Consider the following 27,531-nt stretch of genomic DNA (forward strand, 5'->3'; position numbering starts at 1 on the left):
ACAGCAAATTGCATATTATAGTACTATAAAAAATTTTGAGAATGACTTTTCATTATAGTTCTAAAATCTAGATTAAGGTTTTCAAATAATTGGCACATCAACTGCCATTCCCTTGCTCATGACAGGTATTATATTAACATAAATTACAACACTCTTTCCTAATAAATCAGATTACTTGTATTCTTCAGTAGAGCAATCTAAGTGGCCACTACTAATGAGTAAGAATTTGCATGGAAAACCCCTTTTCATTCCTGGTTCTCATGTTTTGGAATAAAAGTAGCATCCTTGGAAACTGCCTATTTTAAAAAGTAAAAAATAAAGATTTTATTATTGCATTAATGTTTTTTTTTGTGATTGCTAAATGAAAAATGTTTTTATGTATATTTTTGGAAAGGTTTAGTTTATTATATCTTGGGGCCATTGTTATTTCTGAATCTGGAAACTTGTACTGCTTCATTTTATAATGATTTTATGATGAATATGAGGTAATCACAGGATATAGTATGTTTTTTACACCATTTAAACTTAACCAGCAAGCAACTGTCTGGAACTTACGGCTATTTAGGGAAAATTATGAACCTCTGCACCTCAGTTTTGAACATTATTGAAAAGAGCATTGAAGAACTAAACAAAATTAAAGGTTTAATCCCCTTTGCAATCAGATGTGAGGAGAGAAGACAATGGTTCAAAGAAGCAATTTAAATGACAGAAAAGAACTGAAAGAGTCTCAAAGGAAATGAAGAAACTTCACCTCAACTTTGAGGCTTCCAAATATAGAGATAATAGTTTTAAGGATATCACCATGTAATCCTGACCCACTCTAAAAATGTTCACTATGCTAAATATTCTGTTTGTGAATGAAGAGAAATAAGTAATATACATTTTTAATCAAAGCTGTTTAAGATGAGTTTAATTGTTTAAAGAATCATCTGTTAGTTTGAAACCAGCCATCTTTGATTCATTTCCATCTTTTACCTGTGACGGTGCGGTCTGTTCTTTTGAAATGCCCCCTCTTTTCATACTTAACTGTCATCCTAGTTCAGGTTCTTTATTTCATCCGCTTGATGACAGCAGGAGTTTTCTTAACCAGTCTTACCTATTCAAATCTGTTTCTCTTTCTAGTTCATCCTTCCTGGTGCTTTCCCCCTTCACCTGTATTTCAAATAACACATCAGTGCTCACATACTGTATCAGTTTTTTATTTTTTGCCATTATTAGGAATATATAAAATATGAAACAAGAATTTTTTATATTATTTTTTCTCTTTTAGTCTGAGAATAAAGGATTAGAAACTACCAAGAACAATGTAGTTCAGCCAGTTTCAGAAGAGGGAAGAAAATCTAAACCCAAAACAGGTAGGTATAAATGTAGTATTAGTTTTTACAGATTTTTAAAATTAAAGAGTCCTACATAGAAAGTAATGTGAGCCAAGGAAAGTCTTGCCATACTTAACGATTGAACACAGAATGTACTGTTCTCAGTTCTGTGCATAACGTATCAAGGTTTCAGCTTATAGAGAAAATTAAATTGGTGAGGTACTAGTTTAAGTCCTTTTTAAAAAAATTAACTTTAGGAGAACTTAAAGAACTCTATCTTAATAGTTGGAATAACAAGACTTAACTTTTCTGACTAGTACATTTTAAAATTTACTGACACCAAAGTATCATATTTCTTGTTTGGGTGTATAAGGGTACTGATTGCATATATGCACAGCTGTTTCCATTTTTTCCACCTTCAGCTTGAACTCTGTATAAGCTGGTGATAAAAGAGCATTTTTCTAATCTTTATTATAGATAAGCAGCTTATCCAGTACACTGCCTTTCCACTTCTTGCATTCCTCGATGGGAACCCTGCTTCTACTGTTGAACAGGGAAGTACAGCATCATCAGAAGTTATGTCCTCTGTAGATAAACCCATAGAAGTTGATGAGCTTCTGGATAGCAGCCTAGATCCAGAGCCAACCCAAAGTAAGCTTGTTCGCCTGGAGCCATTGACTGAAGCCGAAGCTAGTGAAGCCACACTGTTTTATTTATGTGAACTTGCTCCTGCACCTCTGGATAGTGATATGCCACTTTTAGATAGTTAAATCCCCAAGAAGTGGACTCTACATGTATATATTCATCAAAATGATGAACTATTTATTTTAAAGTATCATTTGGTACTTTTTTTTGTAAATTGCTTTGTTTTGTTTAATCAGATACTGTGGAATCAAAAGCACCTTTTGCTTTTCTTACACACTCTTGCAAAGCTTTCAGATGTTACTCAGCTACGTAGGTACATAAGACTTAATGCACATTGTTGGCATATCTTTAAGTTGGATTCAAATGGCCATTTTTCTCCAGTTGTAGTAACTTGGATTTCTTTTTTACATATATGCCCATTAACCCCAGTTAAACTTTTGTTTGTTTTACTTGTTTGATGCTGTCTGTTTGCATTGAGTGTTAAGTCACTAGAACTAATGGTAGAACTCTTAAAGCTTTATCTGTTCCAGTTACTTTTATTAAATATTTTTCACTTGGCTTATTTTTAAAACTGGGAACATAAAGTGCCTGTATCTTGTAAAACTTCATTTGTCTCTCTTGTTCAGAGAAGTTCATTCATGTTCAACAGGAAAGGCAAAGTATACATGAGTGCTTGCTGTCAGATATGGCTCCAGCTCCACATACGTAGAAAGAAGGGGATGGGATGGCATCAACACCATCCATCTCGTTGGACTAGTTTTAAGTAAAAGTTTTCTGATTTGTTTGTGTTTTTTTGAACCATACTATTTAGTAAAATAAATATAATGAATGTTGCGTACTAGTGTCTGTTATGTGTCTTCTTTAGAGGTGACACCCACATAATTTTTTTTTCCTTTTTATAGGAAGTAGGTAGGCTTAAATTGTAAACTGTCTGTTGTCCATTGAGTCATACCAAGAAATTTGTGCCCCATCTCAAGAGATAGACTGTGTGTATTACAACAAGAAGGAATATAAGGTCTCTAAACTTAATGTGTTTTAAAGTTCTGTGTTAAAAGTTATACTCGCTTGCTTTCTATATTTCTAATAAAGAACCAAGAGAAGTATGCCTCTCATTGTCCCAAATGAGGTAAGAACATTATCACTGGATGCCACCCAAAGGCCTGTGATTTTTGCCCCTAGAGAGACAAACAGTTAAGTCACTTTCTCCTTTTGGACCAGTTGTTCAAGAGGCTTACAGAGGCTTAATGCAAGGCGGGCACCTCTTTTATCAAGTTGAATTCCACCTTCAGGCACAAGGGTGGAAGCAGTGCAATTTATATTTGAATACAAATTAAAATAGGGCCTTCCTCTTGGCCATATTCCGTCTCTTAATATCTTGGAATTTCTCTTACTATGATGTAGAAATTCAAAGTAAAGCCTAGCACAGAGAAATAGGAAACCCTTCCTTAGCAGATCTTTAAAACATTGGACTCTGACCGTGGCATCTTGGTGAACTAATTCAAGTCCCCAGAGGTTTCTGCATAAGCTATAGAGATCACTTTCCTGGAGGTTGTTAAGGTCTGTACAAGAATTTAGAGCTGAGAGGAGAAATAACTTTAGAGATGTTCTTATTCCCTTCTCTTCTTCAGTGTGGAATGATAAAATTTCTTCTCCTTGGGGATATTTTGGAGCTTTAAAAGTATTCTAAAAATCTTGCAAAACTTCATACTTTGTAGTACTTTTTAAGTTTAAAAAATTAAAAATTTTCATCTTTAGTTGGAAGTTATATTTTTAAATGCTAATATTAACACCATCCTAAATTTAATTGTTACTGTTTAAAAATACAATTATGTGCTGTTTAAATGTATCTAGAGGAATCTGTAAATACCATAGTGATTTGATATCCATTCATCATCCATTCCACTTCTCCCAAAGAATTTTATCTTGATTTTATTACGTGTCAAAGTCCTACATTGAAGATAGTGTCACACTTCTCAACAACTAAATTTGAAATTATTTCCTATAACAGTAAGATTCTAAGCATTACGGAAGTTTGTCTCCAATTATATACAATTCACTAAAGCAGTCTAATTATCCAAGGCATTTTCTCTGTCATGCAGTTAGATTTATTTCCACCTTTGTAAACAAGGTGGCTGTGTAATTGAATTCTGACAGATAAATCAGAAGTGATGTACAGAACTTCCAGATCTGGTCTGTGAAAACCTCCCCTCTGCAATCCTCCTTGCTCTTTCACCCCTTCACTAGCTTGATGCAGAGGAGTATGTGGCTTCTGAGTATTCATTCAAGAAGAAATTTGGCTTCCTGAATCACAGCTTAGAAGAGAGCCACCCATCAATCTTGGACACCATTGTAGACTTCAGGTGAGTAGGGCACAAAAACTATTATGTTCTGTCTTTGGATTTTTTTTTTTTTTTGGTTGGTCAGTGTTCACTAATAAAAGATTCAAATTTTGGTAAACATAAGTAAAATGTTATCAGAAATACATTTTTTAGTGAGAAGGTCTTGATGGGAGTTTTCCCCCCATTTTTTTTGTATCTGAGGGTGAAGATTATCAGTGTAAAAGCATCAATTTCATTCCTTTTTGTTTCCATAGGCGTAGAACTCTTGAAAACATGATGGAAGGAATTTTGTCACAGCAGTATCCCTCAGTCCTTTGAACTCCTTCAGAATTATATACCAGAACTATTATTTTATGATTTAGTAGCTGGGGATTTATAATTAGATCATCATTCAAAACAAAAAAATACCTGAATTGCAAAAAGATTTTTCCCCCCTTTCATTCTTTCTCACCAATACACAAAATTTTATATATTGAGTGTTCGAGATTTTATCCAGATTGGTAAGATTCAGAATGCAGCTTTGTTAAATGTGAAAAGTAACTGTTAAGAGGGATGATGCCTTGATGTCCTTAAGGCATCTTTTCAGGCAGATCCAACCTCAGGAAGGAGTTAACAAGGAAATTGAAGATTGGAAACTGATTTCTCTAAAAACTCTGGTTTACCAAAGGAAGTCTCTGTAGTGTCTGGAAAACAAGTACCACAGTATGAAGACTGAGTAGCCCTCCTCCCCACCCCATCTTCATCCCCTTTATAACTTACTTTCGCTTAAGGGGGTATAAGTATCACCATCAGAAATGGTGTAGGACAAAAGCTGAATGTTCTTAAGGTGCGTCACTATGTTTTCATAGGGATGATATACTCAGCTGACCAGAGGCTTAAGTGTGAAAACAGTCTGTAGACTGGGAAAATGACAAAATGATATTTCATTGTGGACATACGTAGGATGTTTAAGAATTAGAGCCTAAATGTTCAAGGACACATGAAATATCTTTTGAGAATTGGTTGCTTATTAGGCCATAAAGCAAATCACATTTCACGCAATTGGTGTCAGACTAAAGTACAAATAAGCTAGGCTTTAGTTTGGAGTGCTGCCATGGTATTTTGATAGAGTGATCTTCATTTGGGTTTACTGCTTTTCCCATTATTAACAGGAGTTAATGGGTTTGGGGTAAGAAAGACCACAGGGGTGAAGTGCCATTTTCAACATTTATCAAAGTATCCTATTGGTTATTTTTCTGGAGAAACCTAATACACTTCACTAAAAAAAGGAACAAAAGTGTCCTCTTTATCTTACATCTTAGAACACAGAAAAATCAAGTGTGTACAAGAATGGAGCATCTGCCCAGTAAACGGGGATGCTTTCAGAGGTGTTACGGGGGCAGTCCAAGTTTAACATAAAGGAACTATAACACTGTGAAAACTGAAGCATGTAAAGTCTTTGAAAAATTGAAACTAATCAAAATTAACCATTTTTGATCTTCAAAAGACTGTTCAGATGGTAAGACCAGGATACAGACTAGGACAAAGTTTGCAAACCACCTATCTGATAAAGGATGAGTAACTCTCAAAACTCAACAAATTATAATAAAAAAACCATCCAACTAGAAAATAGCCAGAAGGCATGAACAGACATTTTACTGAGGACATACAGATGGCAAATAAGCACATGAAAAGATAGTAAACATCATCAGCCATTTGGGAAAGGCAAATTAAAACCAGAGAGATGATATTCCTATCAGAATGGCTAAAGTAAGTAGTGACACCAAATGCTGGCAAGGATGCAAAGAAACTGAGTTGTTTGTGCAACGATGGTGTGAACATTGGAAGATGGCAGTTTCTGTAAAACTGCTCAGCCCATCCACAAGGATTCTTCTCTTCATCCCTGGTTCCAAAGAACCACTGATCTCCATTCCTTGAAAGCATATAATCAATGAAATTATACTTCTGTGTAACCTTTTGGGATTGGCTTTTTAAAATCCAATTTCATACTTCCCTGGAGAGCCAGTCAGGTTGGTTTGTGTACGAAACAGTTCATTCCGGTTTTATTGTTTAGTAGTAGTCCATGATAGAGATGTACCACTATGTGTTTAAACATTCACCAGTTGAAGGACTTTGGGGTTTACAGTTTGGACTATTGCAAAAAAAGCAAGGAACCATCATTCATATATACGCTTTTGTGTGAACCTAAGATTTTACTGAGTAAATAAGTTTTACATTGTCTTGCCTATAGTATTGGAGATATCATACCATTTTAAATGAATTATTAAAGTACACTAAATGGTAACTCAGCTGAAATGGCACTTTGTTACTTTTTTGGGGCGGGGCGGGGGGGGAGGCGGTAAGGGACTTCTTATACTGTCACATGTCAGCATCCATTTGCAACTTAGGAAAAAAAAAAGCCTACAGGACACAGCAGATGTAGAATATTTATCAAATGAATTAAAAGTAGTCTCCAAACTAAACTGGCCCATTTACTAAAGGTTCTTCAAAGAACATCACTTTTAATTATGTGAGATTCCAACTTCAAGGGTTATTTACAGAGGCCCAAAAGGACCTTTAAAACGATTCAGTTTTTCAGGACACAAAATGGACAGCTTAACCTTCTTGTTTCAGGTTCTTTTGTATACAGGAAAAAAAGTAGGTCTGAGTATTATAGCTACCTAAATTTGAGTTGCTAAAGAATTAATATACCACACACTTTCTCTGAATTCATTTATTTAGAGATAGAACACAGCCATTCAAAATGATGGAATACAATATCAACACACAGAGAATAAAGTTGGGGAATTATGGTGAGTTGTTATATATTTCATTTACATTAATAAATACCCTTAAAAGAAGCAAATGTAGATTTTAAGATCCATTAAGACACTAATAACATGTACAAGTAACTAAGTTTCTAAGTTAATTGTCATACTGATTGATTTTTCAGATTGTAAGACTATAATTAAACTATATATTTCAATTAGATGGCAGCAAAGACAAAAGCATTTTAAACATCATCTCAACTGTATAATGTACTATAAGCAGTTTATATTCTGTAGCATTCCATCCATCATTCTCCTGGCCTCAGTTTATGGGTAGATGCCAAGCTGGACACCAGCAAATCACCTAACAAATTATCCACCACTAATAAGGTGTAAAATCTATTGAATGCCAAAAAAAATGCCAGCTACTTTGGGAAAATTTGGGATTTCCCAGCTTGGCCACTGATTAACTATCTGAGCTTCTTGAGCTTCAGTACCTTCATTTTTAAAATGAAGGACTGGATAAGATTTTATCTAAGTATCTCCTGAGGCTTGGTATATTGCAGTTCTGTCCTGTCCTGTCAAAAGTTTACCACCTTTGATTTTCAAAATGAACTTTCAAAGCGATTTTCAACAACTGACTTCTAACCCATGATTATCTTTTTCAAAAGCTTGGTCTAAATCCTTCAAAGTTCCTAACATCTCCACTGAACCTATATTTTTGCATGTGTTTAAGTGACCAAAAACAAAGTTGGTATGTTGCTGTGAAAGGCCATGCCTACCCAGGGAAGATTATGATTTATGATCTAACTTTAACCCACTATCATGATCTTTCTGTGAAGCCTGTGTCTCAATTCCCATAATTTACACTGTTGTCCATCAAACACTGCCTACCTATACAACTTCCTTATCTTCACATCAAGGGAAAAACCTGAAAAGATTTTTCAGACTGGCATATGAGCAACTTGTTTATACATTCTACAACAGCCATGTACTTTGCCATCTCTTGTAGGGCAAGGCATCAAATATTTCAAAAGGCAGCTATACATTTCCTTTTATACTTTCTAAAACAGCTTAGGTACTAGCACAATTTAAAAGTCAAACTGTCAAGCAGTTTTGTTTTTACTCAGTTTCATAGGCACAGAGCTAAGGATAAACCTAACAATGTCCATTTTTCCTAAGTCACCACCAGACTCTTACTAAATCTCTCCTTTTGTAATTCATTCTAACACACGTATCAATGTGCTTGGCAAGAATACAATGAATAAAATGGCAAGCGATAAAATCTAGTTCATGCCAGAACACTGGAGAAGTTACATGGGAAGCACACATACACAACTTTACAAAAGTTGGGAATACTGTTAATCTCAAACAAGCAATGATCAAAGTGGGACTTTCATGCCAGAAGTCCTGTTCTCAATCAAAATCACGATTTGTAAGGACAAGTGGTGCCACTAGTGTCCAAACATATAACACAATGCCGATCCAACTAGAAGAGATTTTCACCCAGACTGCTGTCCACTGACTTTTCATCTCACGAGAAGGCTCATACCTAAAATTTAAGAAAAAAGGGGAAGCGGTTATCAGCCATCACACATAGCTTTACTTCAAATGTGTTCTTCGTATACAATTTTTGATAAGAGACAGCTGCTGGGCTAATCTGTTGCCCTGCTTGCTATACTACTTTAATAGCTAATGTGAAGGTAAATATCAATTAAAGGAATAAAGGAAATCAGCTTCCGAATTAGTTCTTTTACTAATACAAGGTCTTTACGTACAGGTCCCCACTTTCCGAAAGTTTGTATTAGGCCATTTTACTTTTACAAAAAAACCTACATAAAGTGTAAACAGCTTTTCTCTTAAAAGTAAAATTTCTCGTGTTTCTTTCATGTAGCAAAAAAAGGTACTAAACTGTAGATCTTTCATAAAAATGAATTCGTATAATACAAGCATTAAGAAAGTAGGGGGGAACCTGTATTTCTGGCTTAGTAGTTCTGAGCAGAGAAATGGAGTGTGGATAAGAGTATTGTTATAAAAGACTTATCAATCCTGCCTCGTGAAAAAGTATAATCTGTTCAAAGTGTATATGGGAACCACTCTCCCACCTTCAGCCTTTTCAGATTTAAGAGATTGGGACGGAAATACATGCCCAATTTATCTGGTTTTTGTGCAAATGAAAAATACCAAAAATATTTTTCATTTAAAAAAGATTTTGTTTTTCAGTAATCTCTGAAGCATGGGGCTCAAACTCACAACCCTGAGGATCAGTCGCATGCTTCTCTGACTGAGCCAGCCAGGGGCCCCCAATCTAAAGTCTTAACGTTTACTATTATCTGACAGTCAAAGCTGTGAATTACTGAGGACTACACGGATTCTTTATCACTTAATAGGCTGCAGTGTAGGGATTTTAAAAAATACATGCCAGTAAAGTCTCTCAAAATGAAGAATACTCTTTTACCTACATCTTTTTTCTACATTTTTAACTAAATCTTTTATCTACATTTTTTTCTGGTATTCAAAGTCTTCTTACAAATTAAGGATATTCTGCATTAAAAATGATTAAAAACAGAACTGTCCAAACCATATAGTTCTATTTGAATCTTAAATTGAATTTATCCATAATCATTTTGACAAAATTAGAAATTTTTGAAAACAAAATATATAAACTACCTTCCTATTACTATAGATTTATAGATTGTGAAGTGATAAAAAAAAGCATAAATTACAGCTATGAAGAGTTCTAAGGATCCAATCTTAGAGTAGCCATTTATCTTTATCTACATTAATGTATTTCCACCTCAATTCTGAAAACTTAAGTGCTTTTAACAACAGTTTGAACAAAAGGAAAGATTACAGTGTCAAAAAAAATAAAAACATTGTGTTGGATCAACTATCAACATGGTAATTCTATTTCTATATGTTAATTTCATGAAGCTTTCTATTTTAATTTCTTCAAGATTGGGAAGTATTTCACTATTAACGCCAAAGCAAGGAAGTAAAAGTACGTTTCTCATACTGATCTCATTATTCATGTAGATGTAAATTTTGAAATACCCTGGAGGAGAAAAAGTACTTCCTACCACATGTTTTGCAATGGAATCATGAAAAACATCAAAATTTCCACATGTGGAGTTTTCATGAAATATAATTACCTGTACCAGTTGGTAAGGGTCATCATGATATAAAGTGAAGCCAAGAAAAGCATGAAGTGAAAGAAGGAGTAACTATAAGTAACACCATCCCTTTCATTATCTACAGCTCGGTGAACATCATCTCCATCCTCCAGTGACCCATCACTTCTGGCTCCACCATCTTCTATTAATGTTGATTCATCACTGGTTAGAGTCAATTTATTAACCTGACTGTTGTTTGAAGTGCGGATGCTGCATGAAAGTTAAGGAAGAGAGAAGGAAAAAGGGTATTTTTAAAAAAATGATTTTTATACGAATGGCTAAGATTTCTTGTTAATCCACAATTTTTCTTACCTTGAATAAAACACACACAATAAAAAGAGGATCAGTCCTATAATTCCTTGAGCATGCCACCACTGGACGGACTGCCCCTCCTTTGGGATAGTGCTTGTTGTATTGTACCCAATTATGCTTAGTAGACTTGGGTTGCAATTAGTTTCTGTAATGTAAATTAAGGTCAAATTAAAATGTCAGAATAGTATAAAAAGTAATTTATTTTTCAGGGCCTAGTTACATTTCTTTAAAACGCTTTATGTCCTTGCATATTCAAAAAATTTTCCTGGAAAATGGTACAAGTGCAAGAAAAAAATACTTGGAGATAAGTATTTGTTAATGATGAGACCTTTGAAATACTATAGTGCTGATTTTACAGAAATGCCCAGAAAAACCAAGTAATTTCATTTTTTTTTTAAAGATTTTATTTATTCATGAGAGACAGAGAGAGAGAGAGAGGCAGAGACACAGGCAGAGGGAGAAGCAGACTCCACGCAGGGAGCCTGATGTGGGACTCGATCCCGGGTCTCCAGTATCAAGCCCTGGACCAAAGGCAGGCGCTAAACCGCTGAGCCACCCAGGGATCCCCCAAGTAATTTCATTTTAAACCTCAAGTGAAAACGAGGGTATTAAACATAGGTGAAATTTAGATGAGCTCTCCTAAGTATAATAAAATTCAGGGCAGCCCGGGTGGCTCAGTGATTTAGCGCCACCTTCAGTCTTATAATTTTGTTAGTGAAATAAACAAAATGAAAACATACACAGTGATAAATCAAACATAAAAACGGTATTATTTCCATACTGTTTATTCCTCTAGAGGCTTTTCTTTTTTGAAAGACGGATTTATTTTAGAAAAAGGGAGGAAAAGTGAGAACAAGAGAGTGTGCCTCCCCAGCCCCACCTCCCCAGAGAGGGGGGAGAGAATTTCAAGCAACTCCCTGCTGAGTGATCAGGGGAATTAATCTCAGGATCCATGAAATCATGACATGAACTGAAATCAAGAGTCAGACACTTAATCCACTGAGCCACCCAGGTGCCCCTAGAGGCTTTTTAAAATATCTTAATTTCACAAAATGACCATCTTTGAAAAAAAAAAAAAAAAAAGTTGCAGAATTCACTAAAAATAAACAAACCCGGGGATCCCTGGATGGCTCTGAGGCTTAGTGGCCTTTGGCCCAGGGCGTGACCCCAGAGTCCCGGCATCGAGTCCCACATTGGCTCCCTGCATGGAGTCTGCTTCTCCCTCTGCCTGTGTCTCTCATGAATGAATAAAAATCTTAAAAAAAAAAAAATAAATAAAAATAAATAAACCCAAGCAAACAAAACATACCTGGTTCATTGGTCATAGCAGACCATGTCAAGTACATTGTGTAGACTGTGATTACTGAGGACTGTAACAAACCAGACCTGGGTTGTGATTCCTACAAAGAAAATTTAAGCAAGACAAATAAATATTCTGACATCATTAAAAATTTAGGAAAACTTAGAAAAATGGAAACTTATAAAAACTAATGACATAAAGATCATACTTGGATTTTTGGCAGTATAGACATTACAGAAGCACCAAGGCATAGGAGCATGTTGACACTGATGAATGCTTTATTTTCTGAACAACTGGCTGGATGAGTATAGTAAATGAAGAATAGGACAATAGCAACTAAAGACAGCAGGTAATTCAGAGCTGTAGCTGATAACAATGCTGTGAAAGAAATAATTGGACAATTAGAATTTAGGCTCATTTTCAAAACAATCATTTTATTCAAAATGTATTTTAAGCAACTAACATTGTCAGCATTATGCAGGCTATAAAAGCAGGAAGAATATTATTTCTGAAGTTTATCATAGATTTTATAGTCTTCACACAGAGCTCACTCACTATAGGACTTTCAAGGACAATAAGTAATATATTAAATAATATCTCTTACAGACATTCACATACATTAACCATAATTTTCAAAATACAGAAAAAGAAGAGGAAAATTGAATGCTAAGCCCACAAAATGATGCTTTTCCCTATTAACTAATTATTTTTTACTTTTTTAAATGTAGGGCTCCATGCCTAGTGTGGAACCCAACTCAGAGCTTGAACTCATGACCCTGAGATCAAGAGTCCATTGCTTAACCAAACCACCCAGGTGCCCCTTAACTACCTTTAAGAAGTTTTCATTATGTAACAGTAAGTCATTATTATTTAATGAGACAAACCAAGTTTCTTCTATGTAAATTAAAACATATACAATGTATTTTTGTGCTAATGTGTGATCTGTATACAGGTGGTTTATGTAGATATGCCTGAAGGGATTCACCCAACAAATTAATTGAACACCTACAAAGTTCTAAGCACTGGTGGTACAGCAGGGAACAAATGCATTAGATTTGCATTAAAGAGTGAGGTGTTGTATAAAAGTGAATTTTCCAAATTACTGAAGCTTATTTCTCTGAATAATAAACTCTCTTAGCTGAAACTCAGAACATTTCACGTAAGAATTCAGACTGACGGCTTTTGAAAGAAATCAGAAAAAATCTAATCAATACTGAGTCCATGTATCTACAAGGCAACTACTATGTGAAACTGAGCAGCAGCTATGCACCTTAACTAGGGTCTTCATCATAGTTCTGTTCGCACAAGTACAGACTACTATGCACTTAACCTGGTTCTCTTCCCTCCTTTTCATCACCTGCAGTAAGCAAATGAATTCGATCCTTATTTTGCTATAACCAGAAGATTCAAGCTCATAATTACAAGTAAAATATTTGTCACACTTACACAAGAATTCCCCTTGGGTGTTACTGATACACAAAAAGGCATCTTCCTACTTACATAAAATAAAATGTTCGACTTGCTTTTTATATTTTTCTGCATGCTGATGTTTATGAATTATGCCATTGTTTATTTCTAGCAGTCCTAGTCCCTTTAATATTTTTAAGCTGCTGTAGAATAGAACAATTAGGCTGTTAAAAGTACCTCCTGTCGGCAGTAGCCTTTGTGCTACATCTAGTTTAGCAGTTCAAGGTATTTTGGATTATATCCTAGCTCTTGAGTATGATGTCCTTGATTCCCCAGAAGCTCTCTCAGCAAGTTGCTGACAGAATGTGATACAATGCCACTCACAAACTTGTAAACACTTCTTCACAAAAATTTGTCCTAAAAATCCTGATTTCCCTAAAGGCTACATACATGCTCTCACCTTCAAAGTTCATCTATCTTGAGGATGCTCTGTAAGACAAAAGGCTTACCTGCATACCAGCATCTTGAGTTCCCTTCTTCCATTTTTTCAACCCACGATTCATTCCATGAATGGGCAAAATCAATAAGTAAGACTAGCTGTATGAGGATGAAGCAAAAGGCACCTGCCATGCCTACATAAAACCACACTGAAAGAAAAAAACACACATACAAATGAGTGGCTGGTTCACTTTTTGTTATTTCGTCTTCATAATGACAATACACAAAGGGGGGAAAATAATATTTTACACAATTGCCTTGATTTTGCCAACTGGAAAAAAAAAAACAAAACACCAAAAAAACAAAACAAGTGGTGTTACAGTTCCAGGCAACAGTTATGTCAGTTTCTTTATAAAACATCAACATCACACAAGAAAAAAGATTTATTACCAGTTGTAAAAGTTCCTTCTGGAATGAAGAAAGCCCCAATAATAATCGCAATTGCTGTGGCAAATTTAAAGAACCAAAATCTAAAAGAAATAGAGATACATTTTACTAATAAATATTCACTCAGTAAATAGTTTCATGTATGAAATCTTTTAAGAGCATCTGAAAAAATAGCTAGAGTTTACATGACTGTTTAGGACAATGTTAAGAAAGATAACTCATGAGAAAATGAGAATATTCTATATTCATGATTTTATTTTATTTTATTTTTAAAGATTTATTTATTTATTCATGATAGAGAGAGAGAGAGGCAGAGACATAGGCAGAGGAAGAAGCAGGCTCCATGGGTCTCCAGGATCGCGCCCTGGGCCAAAGGCAGGTGCTAAACTGCTGAGCCAACCCAGGGGATCCCCTATATTCATGATTTTAAAAAATTAATCAGGTATGATGCTAAATGAAATAAGTCAGAAACACAAATACCTTAGGATTTCACTCATATGTGGAGTTTAACAAAGAAAACAAATGAAGAGGAAAAGATAAACAAAAAAACCTCCCAGACTTTAAATACAGAGAACTAGTAGATGCCAGAAGGGAGGTGGGTGAAATCGGTAAGAGATTAAGAGGACACATATCTTGATGAATGCTGAAAAATACATAGAATTGTTGAATCATTAAACTCTGATAGTAACAAAAAAACTGGCTTTTAGGACATCAGCATCTTGATGTTGTAAAAGTCCCTATTTTTGTTCCCTGTTTTTAACAACTACTTAGGCATCCATCCATCAATAGAAGTGCCTCTGTGGAGTTGTGAGATACAGAAACATTTGCCAAGAAACCCAAAAGGAATTTTCAGCACCTGTGTATTTCATAATAGGCAGGTGGACTTTGGCCTGCAGAACCAATGAACTTCCCGAACCCCTCCCAGCTTTTCCCAGTTGGGGAAAAGCTTGAGTGCTGATGCTGGCAAATACCCATGACTGAGAAACACTTTATAAAAGTCTAGCCTTCTGGGGGAAGATTCCAGAATGGCATGTGCATGTGTTGGGAGCAAGGAGAGTGGGGTTGGGGTGGAGAGATGAGTTTGGTGCAGAGAGGGGAAGAGAAACTTTGCCAGCACTGCCCCTGCACCATGGCAATACAGTATGAACGTTATCTGGCGGCAGCCTCTCCCATGGAGAAAAATGAGAGCTTTGAGTGACAGCTACCCCAACTCTGTGGGACAATTCTGGAGAAACCCATTTTTGTCCAGAAGCACCCAGATTACTGAAGCAGGACCTCCGTGACTAAAGAGAGAGAGGACATGAAGAAAGCAGATAGGAATATCAAAAAGCACTACAGGAACAGTTTCTGCCAACTACATTCAGGACTTCAGCAGGAAATACACTCACATATCTCTGGGACATCCTCAGCTAAGGGTCTGTTGCTGGCTGTGTGGGACGCCAAACACTGGGAGTATATTAAACCCACAGCTCCCACTCTGCTGCCAGCTACTTGTGTGTGCTCCAGAGTGTCGCAACAAGAGCCAATGCAGGCACGAGAGTGCTCTGAGGAAAACATGGTGTGTGGCAAGGGAAAAACTGTAGACTTGAGCTGTAGTGGTACCTTCTGGGAAACAAAAAAGACTTTCTAGTGGCCAGCAAGGTGAGTTGTAAGAACCAGACAAGTCATAAAAACTTAAGATTTCTTCCACAAAGGGGAGCAAGAAATGTGAAGTGTGTAAATACAAGGTCAGAGAGAACCCCAGATACATAAACAGAATTAAGAAGAGTATACCCCATCTGAAGGCAACCAGTAAAGACTTGAGATATCTGCTATCTCAAGCAGCAACACAAAACTACATGGAACATTAAAAAAAAAAAAAAAAGCATTCCATCACCAAAAGATAATAATCCAACAACTGAGCTCAAAGGCATGGAATCTTGCAACCTATTGGCTAAAGAACCAAAATAGCTGCTTTAAGGAGACTCAATGAGCTAGCAGAAAACACAAAAAAGAAAAAATCAGGAAAATAAATACGTGAACAAAATGAGAAATTTAGCAGAGCCAGAAATCATAAAAAAAGAACCAAATTTTGGAGCCAAAGAATCTGATGAAAGAAATAAAAAATGCAAGAGAACACTTGCAGGAGGGTAGATCAAATGTAGGACAGAGTAGGTGACCTAGAGAACTTAAATTTTGAAATAACCAGATAAAAGTGAGCAGAGGAAAAAAGAATGAAAAACAACAAAGAAAGCCCATTTGATCCATGGTATCTAAACACTGGAATAATTAGCATTCCAGAGAGGGGAGGAGACAAATACTGGGGCAAAGTTTATTTAAAGAAGTAAGAGAATTTCCCAAGCATGGGAAATACACATCCAAGTTCACAACTCTAAGACGCAAGATGGGTGGAAGATAAAGAGAAGATCCTAAAAGCAGCCAGAGAGAAAAAGGATTGTAATCTACTAAGGATCTCCCACTAAAATATAAGTGGATTTCTCAGCAGAAATGCTATAGGCTAGGAGAGAGGGGAATGAAACCTTCCAAGTTTTGAAAGAAAAAAACTGCCAGCCAAGAATACTCTATCCATCCAGAGTCATCCTTCAGATACGAAAGAGAAATAAAGACTTTCCCAGATAAATAAAAGCTGAGTTCACCACCCCAGACCTACCTTGCACAAAATGGTGAAAGTTCAAGCTCAAATGAAAGATGCTGATTAGTGACATGAAAACATACAGAGTATGTAACAAACTGATGAAGATAAATACACAGTAAGATTACAGAAACTAATTCTATAATATGACATGTTAACATTTACCTATAAAGGTTAATGAGAAGTGTTCAACTATTCAGTACTATGTTAATATACAATATAAAAAAGGTAAACTATGACATAAAACATACAAAAGGGGAGGAGTAAATAGGTAGGGCTTTTGTATACAACTGAAGTAGCTCTCAGCATAAAATAGACCTTTTTATCTAAAAGATGTTTATGGAAGCCTCACAGTAACCACAAAGCAAAAACCTAGATTCACAAAAGATAAAGGGAAACAAAGCATACCACCAGAGAACACCAATGTAATTACAAAAGCAGGCAGAAATGAAGGGAAAAGAAACAATGGAAATACAAAACAACCAGAAAGCAATGAATACGGTAACATTATGAAGGCCTTACATATCAATAATTATCTTAAGTGTGTCTGTACTAAAGTTACCAATCAAAAGGCATGGTGTGGCTAGATGGATTAAAAACCAAGACCCAACTATATGCCGCACAGAAGACTCACTTCAGGCTCAAAGTGCAGGGATAGTAAAGGATATCCCATGCAATTGGAAAGCAAAAGAAAGTAGGGGAAGCATACCTATACCAAACAAAATAAACTTTAAGACAAAAAAGGTAACACAAGAGACAAACGTGGCCGTTATATAATGATAATGGGGCCAACTCAATTCTCCACAAAGATACAACCACCTCTAAGTATATATATGCCCAACACCGGAACACTTACATACATCAAGCAAATTCTAACAGTTTTTTTTTTTTTTTTTTTTTTAAGATTTTATTATTCATGAGAGAGAGGCAGAGACACAGGCAGAGGGAGAAGCAGGCTCCACGCTGGGGGCCTGACGTGGCGCTAAACCACTAGGCCACCGGGGCTGCCCAAATACTAACAGATTTTAAGGGAGAAATGGACAATACTAGTAGTAGACTTCAGTACCCCACACTTTCAGCAATGGATAAACCCTCCAGACCGAAAATCAACACAGAAATGCTGAATTTGAACCATGTGTTAGGCCAAATGGACCTAACACATTTATAGACCATTTCAACCAACATCAACAGAATACACATTCTTCTTGAGTGTACATGGAACATTCTCCAGTATGAACAGATCCTATGATAAGACCCAAAAAAGTCTTCAAATTTAAGATTGAAATCATACCAAGTATTTTTTCCAGCTACAACAGAATGAAACTAGAAACTGCAAAAGCAGTTCCTCGAGGAAGTATATAGTGACAAATGCATGTATTAAGAAAACAGTAAGACCTTTAACAACCTTACCAATATAAATAACTTAAGGACTTGAAAAAAGAAGGTCAAAGCAGAAGCAGGGAAATAACAAAAATCAGAGTGGAAATAAACGTGATACAGAACAGTAAAAAATAGAAAAGATCAATGAAACTAAGAGAGTATTTCAAAAAGACGAAACCAACAAATCTTCAGCTAGACTAAGAAAAAAGAATACTCCAAATCAGAAACGAGAGGAAACATTAAAACTGATAACTATGGAAATGCATACGTTCATAAGAAACTCCTATAAAGAATTATATACCAACAAATTGGATACCCAAAAGATATAAATTCTTAAAAAACATACAACCTATCAAGACTAAATCAAGAAGAAACAGAAAATCCAATTAAAAAATGGGCAGAGAAACTCATATATTTTTCCAAAGACATCCAAATGGCCAAAGTATATGAAAAGGTGCTCAATATCACTAATCATCTGGGAAATATAAATCAAAGCTATTATGAGATATCATCTCACGCTTGTTAGAATAAAATGGCTATCATTAAGAAGAAATAAGTGTTGACAAGGACATGGTGAGGAAAGGAACACTTGTGCACTGTTGGTGGGAATGTAAACTAGTTCAGCCACTATGAAAAACAGTATAGTTTCCTTAAAAGATTAAGAGAAACTGCCATCTGATCCAGCAATTCCACTTCTACTTATATATCTAAAGGAAATGAAAACCAGACACCAGAAAGATATCTCTCTCCCATGTTTACTGCAGCATTATTCACAATAGGCAAGATATGAAAACAACCCAAATGTCTGTCAATGAATGAAGAAACCATAGTATTGATACACAACTGATTATTAGCCACGAGAAAGAAATCCGGCCACTGGCAAGGACACACAACTACGAAGGCACTGTGCTGAGCTAAGCCAGAGAGAAAGACAAATACCACAGGATCTTTCACTCATATGTGAAATCTGAAAAAAACTGAACCTGTAAAAATTGAGAATAGAATGGTTACCAGAATATAGGGTATGTGGGGGGAATTGGGAGATGTCATTAAAGAGAACAAACTTGCAACCAATAAGTAAGTCCTGGAGATCTAATGCACAGCACCGTGGTTACGGGCAGCAAAACTGAATTAGACTTCCATGTTGCTAACTGTTCTCTCACCAGAAAGAAATAACTGTGTGACATGACTGAGGTGTTGGCAAACTCTACAACGGTAATCATACTGCAATAAACAAATGAAATCAACACTTTGTATATGCTAAATCTACAATGTTATGTCAATTTTATCTCAAAAAGAAAACATGTAAGAAGATGGTTGTAAGAGTGCCATGTGCATGCTACTTTGATTAGAATATTATCTCAGGGAATTGTTGTCATAGTCTTCTGTGATGCACTCTGAGAAGGGTTTAAAAACATTTAATATAGTTGTAGAAGCACAAGCACAAACCAATGACTACAAGGACAAAATACATCAACCTGTCACAGTACATTTTTTCACTAATATTTGTATTTCACTTATTCATTCTTCCTGTATTTGGTAGCATAATGTTAATAAATAAGTGACAGCAGATGCTCAAAAACAATTTTTAAAAAATTTATGAGGAGAAAAGAACAGATAAAATTCAAATATTCAAATTAAGTACCAGAATAGAGGCTCTCCATTAAAGGAGATTAATTAAAGGGACCCTGAAGTTTCTTTCTAGATTGTCTAGTTACAACCAGCCATAACCAAGTTCAGTTTCATGTAGTAAGACTGGTCTACCAAGAGCTAAGGAGGAGGAGGAATGAGTTCCTCATTATTAACATATCCTCTTAAAAAAAAAATTTTTTTTTGAGAGAGAGAGCACAAGCAGGAGGGAACAGAGGGAGAGAAAATCTCAAGCCGACTCCACATGGAGTTCAGAGCCTGACTCGAGGCTAAATCTCATGACCCTGAGATCACGACATGAGCTGAAACCAAGAGTTTGATATTCAACTGGCTGTGGCCCCCAGGTGCCCTGGTAGATCCTCTTTTTCAGATGAAACTATAAAACATCATGCACCAGAGATTATACCAATAAATAACCCAAGGCTACTACTTAGTATTTCTAAAATCTGATATTCTCAGTAAAGATATTTTTATCTGTTCATTCATGAATAACAAAAGAATTGTGCAAACTGTTTAAATTAAGTCTCTTTCGACAGACTCAAAATTACTTAGAAAAGCCTCCCCAGACTTCTGTATTACTCAAAGACGTACCCATTATGCACTGCAGCTCTTGGATCACTGCTGCTCTTCACTTTGATCATTAGCAGAGAAAGGAGAAGATAGAACATAGCCAAGCCAAAGCACAGACGGTATACAGCTTTATAGCCAACCAGAATATTACACGGAACGATGCCTTTTTCATTTTCACAAAATCCAGGAATCTAGAAAACAAAGAGTTTATGATGTAGAATTTTTTCAATAAAAATGAAAGTTCTATGTAATCAATAGTTTTAAGGTTCAGAAAACAAATTTCCTTTACAGTTAATGCTGAATATGTAATCGAGGTATGTCCAGAACTTTTTTTTTTTTTTTTAAAGATTTTGTGACAGAAAGAAAGAGATCAAGAGAACACAAGCAGAGGGAGGGGCAGACGGAGAGGGAGAAGAGACTCCCTTCTGAGCAGGAAGCCTGACGTGGGGCTCAATCCCAGGACCTATCGTGACCTGAGCCAAAGGCAAACGCTTACCTGGTTTAACTGACCAAGCCACCCAGGCAACCCTGGAACATTTTCATCAGATAGATGCTTAACTCTCTTTGCATTTTATGTAAGCCCAAGATAAACTGTAAATGCTGATCAAAAACTGGATGTTTATCCTGACTTGTAGATTTATTCTAAATTTTCTAAAATTTGCATTCTCCTGTGATATGCTGACTTACCTGTACTAGAGAAATACAATCAATAAAAGCTTAAGGAATTATAAAGTCAGTTTCTAAATAATGAAAAAAACAATGAAGGCTTCTCAAAGCCAAGGTGACCTAAATACATTTTGAGTTTGGTCTCTTAGTCTACAAGTGTTATTTCTTTTTTTCTTTTCTCTAAGATTTTATTTATTTATGAGAGACACAAGGAGAGGGAGTAGCCATGCCCTGAGCCAAAGACATGCTCAACTACTGAGCACCCAGGTGTCCCTACAAGTATTATTTCTGATAATGAATAGATTTGGATTAACAAATAGCTGACACTGATTTTATTTTTTAACTTAGAATTCTGAGAAAGAGTGATAGCCATTACAGAAGAATCAGAACACAAACACAAATAATAAAATTAAAAAATCGTGACATAAATGGGGTAGTCCTCAGAACTACATACACTACTCTTATGTATGAGAATGAATTATTTCCTCTAGAAAATGTTAAAGCAAACCAATATGCCAAAATATAACTGTTAATCTGCGCCTTTAAAAATAAGAACTTAAAATTATATTTAAGCTAATGGGAAGCCACGAAATTTCCTTTTGCTAGTTCCTACAGTCTGTAAGCTCTTTCCTGGTCTCACTTAAACCTCATCTTTCCAACCCAGTTTAAGCCCTTTGGAATATATACTTACCTATAATCACTTGCAACATGTACTCAAGTAGGACACCCTTAATTATCCCGCTCCCTTATATGAGAGCAGGATACCACCTGGCAAATTCCCATTATTAAATTAATTCAACCACCTACAGTAGTCAGGTTAAGCTAGTTCAGTAACAACCCCCAAATGTCAGTGGCTTAAACAACACAGGTATAGTTCTTGCTCTTGCCCATGTATGTAACTGGTCTTGGTAGTCACTTCAGCAGGAGTTCAGACTGTTGGAGAAGCCACTGGTTCAAATGATGTACATGTTGTGACAGATAAAAAAGGAAATCAATAAGTACAGGCTGATATGTTTTCTTAAATTCACAACTCACTGGTCAGTACTAGAGACATGGCCCTACATATCACAAGCACTCTAGGAAATGCAAATCTTTGATGACCTTCAGAAAGCAAAGCAGCAGAAATATTTGGTGATGAGAATTAACATCCACCAACTAAACTATTTATAACCAAAGTCAACTGGATCCATGACGAAACCATATAAATGTCTTTTGCTTACGCCCAGGACTCTCAAGTACCCAGGCCATCCACATCTACTATGTACAATGCTAGTTACTTTCACAATCATAATAATCTCATTTCCCAAATTTTCATCATCTTTCCTTACTGCTATGCAAACCTAAGCAGACACTCACTATGCTTTAAAACTGCCATACTCTCTCAGCCTCAAATTTTCTATAGTCACTCATCTTGTTTGGTGGAAAGCCAACTTCTATACCTTCTCTTGATCACTTTCTTCCTCTCTCCCTCATACAGACTGAAGCTCATATCTTCAACTCCTCTCAAAATACAAATTTTTACAAAATACAAATCATTAAATCTCATCCTAAAAAATCCTTTTAGGATTTGCAATATTGCAGACCTCAGCTGTCCTCTCAGACCTCCATTTTTGCTATAAAACTCCTCAAATTAGCAGTTAATAACTAAAATGGATAAATTTTCTCAGGGCACCTGGGTGGCTCAGTGACTGAGAATCTGCCTTTGGCTGAGGTCATGATCCTGGGGTCCTGGGATCGAGTCCCACATCAGGCTCCCTATAGGAGCCTGCTTCTCCCTCTGCCTGTGTCTCTACCTGTGTCTCTCATGAACAAATAATACAATCTTAAAAAAAAATTCCTCATGGCTATATGATTCTTCTTCCTATTTCTGGTCCCAGCACTCTGAAGATGTACTGGCAGTCAAATACTTTCTTCCTAAGGTCTGCATAACAGGGCATTCCCTTGTTTCATTGTTTTTTCCTTGTTTCCTATAAAAGTTTCCCTTTTCTCTACCAACCCCTTTTAGTAAGAGCTTTTGTCAAAGTTAGAGTCCGGCTTGCTTTGAATGGTCTTCTTCAGCATATGCTGCCATGATTTCAAACTTTCACCTCCAGATCCAAAACACCTCTAGCTAGGATCTCTTTTTTGTGACATTCTGTGTTTTCTACTTCTTGTTGGATACACACAAAAACACACTCACTCTCACATGTACGTAATGCAGTATCTCTAAGTCAATGTTTTACAAACTAAATTATATTTTCCTCATCTTTTATAACCTGATTTCCTAAAATAAAATAAAAAAACCACTATTTTTCTTTTTCTAGGTTAACAGTAAGTTTCCTCCTAGTTGTCTAGAATCAGAACCTGGGTATTATGTAGGATTCTATCACTGACAATATTTAAATCCAGTTTTAGTTAATTCTACATCCAGAAAAGCTATTGCTAGCCTTCTATACAGTTCTTGATCACATGATTAAAAGAGACTCCAAAATTAACTGCTTGACTTCTAATTATCAGATCAGTCTTCCTAAAGCATACACTCAACAAGTTCTTTATCCTCATCTTGCTTCCTACTTTCAACCTCTGCATATAAAAGTTCTACTCATTCTTAGAATGTCCCTTTTTCCCTAAGTCCCACTGAGTTCTGACATTTAACTGATTAGACTTATTTCTCATTACCACAGCCCATTTTCTGTACCACATTCACAGAACTTCAGCTTATACATATTTTATATTCTTTCCTAAAAAACTATAAAGATTACTAAACTTAGAATTACATATTATCTTACTTTGTGGATTACAGTTTCTAAAACTCAACAGTTTTATGCATACTAATTATACAGGTTCAGTTAATCGATTAAAAAAAAAAAAACTAACCTTATTCAGCTGTTCTTCCATTCCTGGTATTAACATTACACAAGCTACACATACTCCAACAAGCAGGAAAAGTGCATAGATCAATCTAGTCACAGTAGAGTTGTTTCCACTTGGACAGCATCGACATAGCAAACATGGGGCACTGCCACATAAACATGGTATCTGAGGAGAAAGAATATTAAAAATCTGTAGAGTTTAAAATGATACAGTGAAAATTTGTTTCATCCACTCAAAAAAAGAGAAAGGACTGAAGTTAAATTACCAAGGAACAAAATGTATTCGGTTTACATATAATTATTCACAAACTATAAAACTTATTAATTTCCATATAAAGGACCAAAGTCCAACATAAAAGTGCTTGATCTCTACATTAAAATAAATCAAATCAGTTAAAACAACAAAGAAAAAAAATCACCAGCAGCAAAGAGTTCACCTAAAACAAAACAGAATATTCATGATTACAAGCCCATCACCCACCTCCTGTCCTTTAACTCCCAGTTATCATAGTGGTAAATTCACAAAATTCTGAGAATTCTCAAATACCCTAGAAGAGAAAAGGAAGGAAATGGGCATCCCTATCTTCTTCCTTTTTTGAATTGGTGGTAGTGAAAACTCCAGCTAGATAACTTTCTCCAGTGGAACTCCACACTAAACTACTAGTATGTACCTGGGGAACAGGATACTTCCCTCAACAGGAGAGTTGAACATTGATAAGCACATTTGCCACTATTTCAGAAAGGCAAAGCGTTAAGTGTTCTCACAAGTACGGACCATCACCTAGGCTGAACGCCACCACACCGTCAGACTTCAGAAAAATTGAACAGACTAGGATATTCCAGCCTTTTAGCTATAGCTCTGGGGAGAAAGTCTCAGAAACCAAGGGAAGGGAATATTGCAGAAGTCAAACACACTACAGCAAGCAGCATAATGCAGAAACAAAGCTGTTTATATCAAGCTTAAACAAGACAGAAATAAGTCACAGCAACTATGCAAACATACTCTAGCAAAAAATATATAAGCACATCCCTCAGGGGAAGGAAAAAACTAGGGTGACAGAGAGACAATTGAAGAATCCAGTCTGAAACAAAATATAACTCAGTAAGAAAAGGAAATTCTGTACAAGTGCAAATCAAAGAGTTCAAGATGAAATGGGAAAATAAGATGAGCAGAGAAAGTCAAACTTTAAAAAAAATTTTTTTAGAAAGTCAAACTTAAAGAATAATTATCGAGAAACAAAATTGACAACTGAAAAAAAATTACAGAAAAAAAGCTTGAGATAATTTCTATGAACGTAGGTCAAGAGAGATGCAGTTAATACTGAGGACACATATCCTACTGCCCTAACCAATGGAAAAAATTAAAGCAATAGTTTTTCAGACAATTAACAAGAGGTGATTGCAGGACAGTAATTTCTGATAGAGGAAACAATGTGAGCAACATGACTGACTCCTCTTTCTGCCTGGGAGAGCTTCCGAGTGCAGGCAGAGGCCAGCAGTACCTGAATTAAGGAGATAAGAAGTAGGAGCTGGAACAGAGTTGGATGCTGAGAGAAATAAAGGTAGCTAGAGTTTAAAGACAGAATCCTGGAGAGGAGAAAGTGACAGAGTAAGCTCTGGAAATCTGCAGAGGTGTCAGCTTGAGTCTTCAGCAAAGCAGTGATCAGTACATGCATTTGAATAAATTACCCAACAAGAGGTAAGAGTTGGTATTCCCACCAGCCATAGTGGAAACACCTTGGAATCCAGGAGACATTGAGCTATAGGCAATTACTTAGAAAAAAAAATGAGTCATAAAACTAAAGGCTGCTCCAGTCTCACTCAACAAAGCCAAAGGAAACACTGAAAAGATCAAATTTTCTTCAAGTAACTCACCTATGCCCAAGAATATTTTCTTTTTAAATACAAGTACATCCAGCATCCCTCTAGGTAAAATTTATAATGTCTGACATCTAATAAAGAATTGATAGGTATACAAAAAGGCAGGAAAATACAACCTTTAATGGGAAAAACCAATAAAAAAATCAACCTGATAATAACACAAATGACTAAATTGTAATAACATAAAGTTTTATTTTAACTATATTTCATAAGCTCAAGGAGACAAAAAAAATCAGCACATTAAGAAGGAGATGTAGAAGATAACTTAAAAGATCTCTATCAAATCTAAAAAAAAAACCCAAATACAGTCACTGAACCAAAAATACTAAGACTACAAAAAGGGTTAATAAACCCAAAGATAAAGCAAATGAGACAAAAATGCTAGGACAGAAATGAACAGAACATCAGCGTAGACCACTTCAAACAGCCTAATGGAAGTGAAATTGGAGTTCTCAGAGAGGAGATGAGACAGAAGAGTTCATCTCAGGAAATAATTGTCTAAATATCCCCCAATTTAATCAAGATTATAAATTCACAGATCCAAGCAGCTCAATGAAATTCTAGCAAAATACACATGATGGAAACCACACCAACTTATAATCAAACTACTTAAAAACAACCATGAACAGAAAAATATTTAAGAAGCAGGCAGAAAAATTAAGGCATTTAATATAAAAAGATAAATATCCATTAACAATTTAAAAACTGCAAGCCAAAAATAATTACTGAAAAAAAACCATAAATGAAAAAGTTTTATTCTGTCTCTTTCAAAAATTAATGTAAAGGGACACCCCAGTGGCTCAGTTGGTGATATCAAGTCATGATATCAGGGTCCTGGGATCAAGCCCCACAACAGATTCCCTGCTCAGTGGGGAGTCTCCTTCTCTCTCTCCCCCAAGTTGTTATCTAACAAATAAAATCTTAAAAAAATTAATGTAAAATATAAACATTCTCAGATATAGAAAGGACAAGAATCTAAAACTAGCAGACCTACACTACCAGAAATGTTGAAGGAAATCCTTCAAGCTAAAAGATGATACCAGGTAGTTCATCAATACACATACAAGAAAACTCGATCTACACAAAAGAAAAAACGTTATTTTCTTATAGAAAGAAAATTCTTTAAAGGATAATTATCCTTTTATTTTTTGTTTTTATTTTTTTATAAAGATTTTATTTATTTATTTATGAGACACACAGAGAAAGAGAGGCAGAGACACAGGCAGAGGGAGAAGCAGGCTCCATGCAGGGAGCCCGACGGTAGGACTTGATCCCAGGACTCCAGGATCACACCCTGGGCCAAAGGCAGGCGCTAAACCACGGAGCCACCCAGGGATTCTGATAATTATCCTTTTAAAGCAAAAATGATAGCAACACATTGTAGGAGGTTGTAACAAAGGCAGAAAAAATATATGATGATTGCAAATAGTATGCAAGAAACATTCAAGTATATTTTACTGTAAGGTTCTTAAACTGTAAATAAGTGGTACGACTGGACATGAGGTCAGATTATAAACAATTAAAAATGAATACTATAAACCCTAAAGTAACCTCTGAAAAACTCAAGACAAAGAAGTATAGCTAGTAAGCCATGGAAATAAAACAGAACACTAAGAAATGGCCAATTAATGAAAAACAAGGCAAAAAAGCTACAGAAAGGGGAAAACAGGACAAATAAAAAACAGATGGTTGACTTAATAAGCCCAAACATAACCAATTATCACACTAAATGTAAATGGCATAAAATTCCCAATGAAAAGGCAAAGACCATCACAG

General features: G+C 35.7%; 2 protein-coding genes across 8 annotated transcripts in view; one reads left to right on the forward strand and one right to left on the reverse strand.

Annotated features, from left to right (window-relative positions):
- The window catches only part of HSF2 (heat shock transcription factor 2), a 40,997-nt gene extending 30,436 nt beyond the window's left edge, over positions 1–10,561 (forward strand). For 2 of the 7 annotated variants that reach the window (XM_038526681.1, XM_038526682.1), the window contains 4 exons: positions 1,271–1,355; positions 4,206–4,321; positions 7,022–7,092; positions 10,306–10,561. In XM_038526681.1, coding sequence (XP_038382609.1) covers positions 1,271–1,355; positions 4,206–4,210 — 90 coding nt within the window. In that variant the 3' untranslated portion in view covers positions 4,211–4,321; positions 7,022–7,092; positions 10,306–10,561. Of the gene's footprint in view, positions 1–1,270; positions 1,356–1,793; positions 2,800–4,115; positions 4,322–7,021; positions 7,093–10,083 lie in introns of those variants that run through there. The other 5 variants (XM_038526676.1, XM_038526677.1, XM_038526679.1 and 2 more) reach the window with 4 other exon arrangements.
- The window catches only part of SERINC1 (serine incorporator 1), a 31,873-nt gene continuing 11,340 nt past the window's right edge, over positions 6,999–27,531 (reverse strand). The window contains exons 2-10 of the mRNA XM_038526683.1: positions 23,879–24,040; positions 20,378–20,547; positions 14,128–14,207; positions 13,749–13,886; positions 12,041–12,210; positions 11,842–11,932; positions 10,533–10,677; positions 10,200–10,430; positions 6,999–8,599 (exon numbers count right to left, since the gene is read on the reverse strand). Of these exons, the coding sequence (XP_038382611.1) occupies positions 8,464–8,599; positions 10,200–10,430; positions 10,533–10,677; positions 11,842–11,932; positions 12,041–12,210; positions 13,749–13,886; positions 14,128–14,207; positions 20,378–20,547; positions 23,879–24,040 (1,323 nt within the window). The 3' untranslated portion in view covers positions 6,999–8,463. The remainder of the gene's footprint in view (positions 8,600–10,199; positions 10,431–10,532; positions 10,678–11,841; positions 11,933–12,040; positions 12,211–13,748; positions 13,887–14,127; positions 14,208–20,377; positions 20,548–23,878; positions 24,041–27,531) is intronic.

The sequence above is a fragment of the Canis lupus genome, chromosome 1 (assembly GCF_011100685.1).
Source record: "Canis lupus familiaris isolate Mischka breed German Shepherd chromosome 1, alternate assembly UU_Cfam_GSD_1.0, whole genome shotgun sequence".
Taxonomy (NCBI): Eukaryota; Metazoa; Chordata; class Mammalia; order Carnivora; family Canidae; genus Canis; species Canis lupus.